Source organism: Mastomys coucha, unplaced genomic scaffold, assembly GCF_008632895.1.
Source record: "Mastomys coucha isolate ucsf_1 unplaced genomic scaffold, UCSF_Mcou_1 pScaffold12, whole genome shotgun sequence".
In the NCBI taxonomy this organism is placed as follows: Eukaryota; Metazoa; Chordata; class Mammalia; order Rodentia; family Muridae; genus Mastomys; species Mastomys coucha.
The window spans coordinates 30,497,411-30,504,378 of NW_022196894.1; the positions used below are offsets into that span (position 1 = coordinate 30,497,411).

General features: G+C 42.8%; 1 protein-coding gene across 1 annotated transcript in view; it reads right to left on the bottom strand.

The window, feature by feature from the left end:
• Positions 1 to 6,968, bottom strand: part of Rubcn (rubicon autophagy regulator) — a 55,412-nt gene that overhangs the window by 41,496 nt on the left and 6,948 nt on the right. The window contains exon 2 of the mRNA XM_031364605.1: positions 1,084 to 1,237. Within this exon, the coding sequence (XP_031220465.1) occupies positions 1,084 to 1,237 (154 nt within the window). The remainder of the gene's footprint in view (positions 1 to 1,083; positions 1,238 to 6,968) is intronic.

Consider the following 6,968-nt stretch of genomic DNA (forward strand, 5'->3'; position numbering starts at 1 on the left):
CAGGCACTATGACACACACCTTTAATCGCAGCACTTGGGAGGGAGAGGCAGGTGGATCTCTGTGAGTTTCAGGCAAGCCTGTTTCTGCCTCCCATGTACCAGCTTGGTTTCTATAGTGAGTTCCAGGGCTGCCAGGGGTACACAATGAGATCTTATCTCAAAAAGAACAACAACAAAAACAAATAAACAAACAAAAACAAAGCCTTCTAAGCCATGTTCTAGGCCCAAGAATCTAGGGGATGACTCATGATTGTTATTTTCTATGGAAAAAGGGACTTTTCAGATAGGATTGACTTAGTATGCTAGAGATGGACCATCAAGGCAGGACCAATGTTATTATAAGGGCCCTTAAGAAGGAGCTCACAGAACGGGAAGGTGATATAAGAACAGAAATAAATTTCAAGACGTTATGCTACCAGATTTTGAAAAGTGGAAGCCAACAGTCAAAGAATACAAGGGACACAGCTTGGAAGCTGAAAAGACAAGAAAGAAGAAATTTTTAGTATGGTAATGGTGGCCCAGGTCTTTAATCCTAGCACCCAGGAGGCAGAGGCAGGCAGATCTCTGCAGTTCAAGGTCAGCCTGGTCTACAGAATGAGTTCCAGGACAGCTAAGGCTACACAGAGAAACCCTGTCTTGAAACAAAGAAATAAACAAAACAACATCAGAGGAGGAAGAAGAGGAGGAGGAGGAGGAAGAAGAAGAGGAGGAAGAAGAGGAAGAGGAGGAAGAGGAGGAAGAAGAGGAGGAGGAAGAAGAGGAAGAAGAAGAGGAGGAGAAATTAAGAAAGAACTGTTTAGAATTTCCTACACGAGTACAGCATTGCAGACACCTTGGTTTGAGCCTAATGAAACTTACTTGAGAATTCTGACCTCAGGAGCTGAAAGATAATAAATCTGTAACAAGCCAATAGTTTCACCTTTGTTTTAGAATCAACAGGAAACAAACTGATCTAACTAACCTCTTGCTGATGTGCTGCCTGACCCCAGCAGTTTATTCACTGCTCTAACATCTATGACATATTAGGCACTAAGTGAGATGTTCTGGACACAGAGAGAGGGGGAGAGGATGAGTTCTACATACCTGGTCATGGATGAGCCCATGATAAAGGATGTTCTGCATGTCCCTGCAAAGCCGCTCCAGGCCACCATACTTGGACCAGACATTGGGGCAGTTGGCTGACACCAAACCCTCCACAGTAGTCTTCAGATTGCCCAGCAGCTGCCAGTGCTCTCTCCTGAAATCATACCAAATGATCAGTCAGGTTTGTTGTGCCTGACCCTGATCATATAGATCAAAAAATAAATAAAACTAAGAGGAAAAGAAAAAAGGACCTCCTGCCCAACATCCTAGCCTTCTCTCCCCTATTAATTTTTCACTACAACATTGGGCTCTACCCTGAGAGTAATACCGTTATAAAGACTCAATTACATGGTATATTATGGATATTTGTGGCTTTAGGAGGGCATCCCATTAAGATTCATTTCTGAGCCAGGCAGTGGTGCTGAACACCTTTAATCCCAGCACTAGGGAGGCTAAGGCAGGCAGATATCTGAGTTTGAGGCCACCCTGGTCTACACAGTGAGTGTCAGGGCAGCAAGGGCTACACAGAGAAACCCTGTCTCAAAAAAGCAACAAAACAAAAGATCCATTTCTGAATAATGATAATACATAGGCAAAATATGAGAACACCCACCTACAATCACATTTTTTTTTTTAATTCTCATGTGTACGGATGTTTTTGCCTACCTATCTGCCTGTAACCATGTGCATGCATGGTGATGGTGGAGACAGAAGTGGGCATTGGATCCTCTGAGACAATTACAGGTGGTTGTGAGTTGTTATGTAGGTGCTAGGAATTGAACCCTGGTACTCTGGAAGAGTAGAAAGTGCTCTTTACCACTGATTCATTTCTCCAGCCCCAAATCAGAAGCCTTTTCTATTAGAAACCAAACCCAAGCCAGCCCTGCTTCTGATTCACTATATTCCCAAGCAATAAGTGGAGCATAGAAAAGGGCAGAGGGCACCCCCCCCCCAACACACACACTTGTCACTACATCCCAAGTGCTGAAATGAGAGGTACCTGCTACCAGCTCTGGTTTTACACAGTGCTAGAGATCAAACTCAGGGCTTTCTTGTGCCCAATACTCTTAACTACTAAGCTGTACCCTCAGGTCACCCAAATTTTTTTCCTGTGACTTTTAAGTGAATATTAACACAAAAAGGTTTTAAGTTTTTTGGCACTGAAGTCACTTTGAGACATGTCCTCAAACCAGACAGTTGTCACCTCTACTAGACTTCATTGGAAAAGTCAGAAAATTGCTGCCCTTGATCAAACTGCTTCCTCTTAATCCCTAGCATTTTCTCACCACAGTTTTTAACCAGTAAAAACTCAAAACCAGTTGCAGTTGAAGGCAGGATGGCTGTGCTGATCCACTGGCCAGGGAAAGCATGAGGAGATGATGTGTCACACTTGGCCTCTTAGCCCTGACTATTAACTGCACACATTACATCATCTTCTTTTTCATTAGTAGACTGTTGCTCTTTCCTCTTTTCATAGTGGTTAGAGGAAACAGAAAAAGGTCTTCAGGTAATGTAATCGTGAGCACTTTATATCACATACACACCAGCAGAGGAAGGATTCTGAATTTTAATTCCTTCCATCAATATAAAACTAACTTTTGTGCCTTCTCTGGGCCCTTTTAGAAAAGTGGTGGAGTAAAGGTAGACAGTAAAATCCCGAGATAAGTAAGTGACAGGCGTCGGGTAGGAGACTCGTCCATACATGATTTGAGACTTGCTCTGAAGGCCCTGTGAACAAGAATTTGTTTGAACCGGGAGACAGCCAGGCTTCCTTTTCCTGATTAAACATTTGAATCACCAGCTGGGTATGGTGGTTCATTTCCATAACCCCAGCACTCAGGAGGCTTCAACAGAAAGACTACCACAAACTAAAGGCCAGCCTGTATTACAAAGAGAGTTAGTTCCAGGCTAGCCTGAGCAACAAAGTGACCCTGTCTTAAAAACAGAAATATTGACTCACCAAATTTTTCTTGTATTTGTATACCACTCCTAAAATGCCCACAGAACTAAGGTAATCAGTTAAAGGGCTGTTTATTTTTATATTATGAGAAACTGCCATTCCAGAGGCCAACTGACTCTCACTGACTATAGATCCTATGCACCAACAGGGCTAATAAACTCTGGTCTATTTTGAGTGACTTGGTTTTCACATTCCAACACACTACAAGCAAGCCTTACAGGCCTAACAGCTAGCGTGGCTCAGCAAGTGGCTGCATACCCATGTTCTGATTCATTCTGGGCCGATCCCACATTAACTTCTTAAAGAACACCACGAAGCAGACACCATTCTTGACTAGAACTCTCAAGTCCTAGAACCTCTGAGCACTCTGAACAACTTCCTCTGGACAAAGCTAAAGAACCTCCCTTCCCCACAAGAAAGTGCCCCTGGGATGCTAAAGCTACAAAAACACATAGCTCTTTTATCCCATGCACTCTATACTTGGTAGATGCTCATTTTGGAAGAAACATAAGCCTCTAAAAGTTGTATTTACATAGTTTACTATGTCTTTTAGTATTCTTAATGACATAAATATTTTCAGAGTTAAGACACTGAATTAACTTGACGTTTACAAAGTGATATTAGCCTTTGAACCACTCATGCCTGAACCTTAGATGCAAGTAAGTTACATCTAAGTAACCTTAGATGTAAGTTCACCATGGAGAATAAGTACCTTTTCCCATGAGTGTGTGCATGCATATTTCTCTCTCTCTGTGTGTGTGTGTGTGTGTGTGTGTGTCGGGGGGGGGGAGTATTTATACAGGTATACACGGAGGCCAGAGGACAACTTCAAAGTGTTATCCTCAGAAATGTTGTCTCTCTTTTGAGATGGATCAATTATGCTGGGCTGGGGGCTGGTGAGATGGCTCAGCAGGGAAGAGCACCGACTGCTCTTCGGAAGGTCATGAGTTCAAATCCCAGCAACCACATGGTGGCTCACAACCACCCATAATGAGATCTGACACCCTCGTCTGGTGTGTCTGAAGACAGCTACAGTGTACTTACATATAATAATAATAATAAAAAAAAAAATTATGCTGGTCTGGTTGCCTAGGAAGCCGCAAATCTCCTTATCCTCTCCCATCGGCAGCCAAGCCTCACTCTCTGCCCTAAGACTCCAATGTGTGCCATCTCATCTAGCATGTCTGCTTGGGTGCTCAGGTCCTGCCACCTATAAGGCAAGCAGCTTTCTGACTGAGCAATCTTCCTAACCCCAGTGCTATTTGAAAAGGATTTCAACCGGCAAGACAAATTTTTGCGGAGACTGGAGAGAAGGCTCAGCGGTTAAGAGCACTGGTTGCTCTTCCGAAGGTCCTGAGTTCAAATCCCAGCAACCACACATGGTGGCTCACAACCACCCAAAATGAGACCTGATGACCTCTTCCAGTGCATCTAAAGACAGCTACAGTGTACTTAGATATAAATAAATCTTTAAGTCAGAGCAAGTGGGACCGTCCAGAGTGAGCAGAGGTCCTAAATTCAAATTCCCAGCAACCACATGATGATGGCTTACAACCATCTGTACAGCTACAGTGTACTCATATACACTGTAAATAAATCTTTAAAAAAGGATAAATTTTTGCTAGTCTGTTTGACTGTAATTGTTTGGATGGATATCATATTCACATGTAACCTTCACCTGGACAAGTCAAAGCCTTTGAAACGTGTTAGGCTGAGAAGAGCTCTTGGTCGCAGAACTGATAAAGCTGTCAGAGACACAAACAAGGTGTACACCCCAGCTCCACCTGAGTCTTTTCACCTGCTTACAGTAAAGCCAGTCCTAGGCTCTAATCCTCTATCTTCTAACCAAAATCCTCCTTCAAAGAGAAATAGAAGCTAAGTGACTCAACTATCTGGGGCAAAAATGGGTTCCTAACTACTAACTCAGACTGCCAAATTATAGTAAGAATTGACACTTAAGACTGAAACAATGGAGCTGGAGAGATGGCTGTCCTTCCAGGGGACCCAGGTTTGATTCCCAGCACCCACACAGCAATTTACAACTGGCTGTGGGACTCCAGTCACAGGGGCTCCAACTCCCCTCTGGCCTCCACACGCACCAGGCATACAAGTGGAGCATAGAGACATATACAGGAAAAATAACCATATATCAAAACAAACAAAGTTAAAAAATTAAAACAAGAAAAGTTACAAATGTTTTTTTCTTACAAATGTTTTTAAAAGCAGTATACCATATATGTAAAATGAAAATGTAACCACTGAAAAAAATACAACATGATAGATCATAAGTGAAGACACTACACAATTGTTTTGGGTGTTTGTTTGTTTGTTTGTTTGAGACAGGATTTCTCTGTGTAACAGCTCTGGCTGCTTTGGAATCTGCTTTGTAGATCAGGTTGGCCCCAAACTCACAGAGACCCATCTGCCTCTGCTTCCCAAGTCCTGGGATTAAATACATGCAGCACCATACCTGGTGATACTATACAACTATAAAATGAGATTCAGTGTAAAAATTGGCAGGTTAGCAATCTCCAATGTTTGTGTGCTTCCCCTACACCACCCCCAAGCTTGGGCGCGAGTGTGTGTGTGCATGTGTGTGTTTGTGTGTGTGTATGTGTGTGAATGTCTTTCTCTCTGTGTCTCTGTGTATGTGTGTGTATGTCTGCCTCTCTCTGTCTCTGTGTGTGTGTGTGTGTGTGTCTGTCTGCCTGTCTCCCTCTGTCTCTGTATATTTGTACCAGTACACATGGAGGCCAAAGGACAACCTCAGAGTGTGTCATGCTCAGAAATGCTCTTGTGTATGTTTGTGTGTACGGTGACCAGAGGTGACCCTCAGCTGTCATTCTTTAGGAGCCGTCATCTTGGTTTTTGACTCACTGGGACCTGCAGCTTAGGTTAGGCTGGCTGATTAGCAAGCCTCAGGGAACTGTTTAGTATCCGGGAGCTAGGATTACAAATATATGCTACCACAACTAGTTTTGCTTTTTGCTTGCCTGTTTGTTTTTACTGTGGGTACTAGGGATAGCATTCAGGACCGAATACTTGCCGAGCAATCTCTTTCTCTTCTGAATTATCTCCCCAGGCCCTCAAATGTTCTTTTGTAAAAGTATATCCCTTTCACAGTATGTCATTTATCTAGGATGGATATCATTACCCAGATCACAGTTAGAGGTCAGGTTGTACCAAGTCAAGTATTGATTTGATTCCTGAAATGGAGGGGGAACATGACATCAACATGACAGAATGCTAGAAAAGAATTAGAATTTTGACCAGAAATACTTTCCAAAGCTATGAAAGCATTGAAGGCTGGGGGAGGTGGGGAGACAAGATGGGGCTGATCTCAATGTAAAAATATGTTAACAGGGTTACCTTGGTGGTATGAGGAAACTAAAAAGGAGAAGAGCTGTTTAGCTTTTCTGAGATTAGCAATTATAAAAGATCCGCAGGGGCTGGGCAATGGCTTGGTAGTTACGAGCATGTGCAAAGTTCCTGGACTCAGTTCCCACCTTGCACATGGTGGCTCACAACTGTCTGTCACTCCAATCCAGAGGATCTAGTTTCCTCTTCTGGCCTCTGAGGGTGCACATATATATATGCAAGTAAACACTTATAAACAAGATAGCAAACAAGAATGGGAAAGTACCATAAGAGATTTTTAAATACTCAAATGTCAAAATGTTTCTCATGCTGAAAGGCTCTGACTAGGCAATCCCCTGGGACTTTCAAGGTCAGAAAGCACTTTCTAGAAAGAATTGGTTACTCCTCTATGTATAGAAAGACACAAAGTAAAAGAGAAATAATTATTGATAACACTGAGGAAGCAAGGAACTCCCATACTTAATTTGAGTTTAACATTTCTGGACATAGTACTACCAGAGGACCCGGCTATACCACTCCTGGGCATATACCCAAAAAATACTGCAAC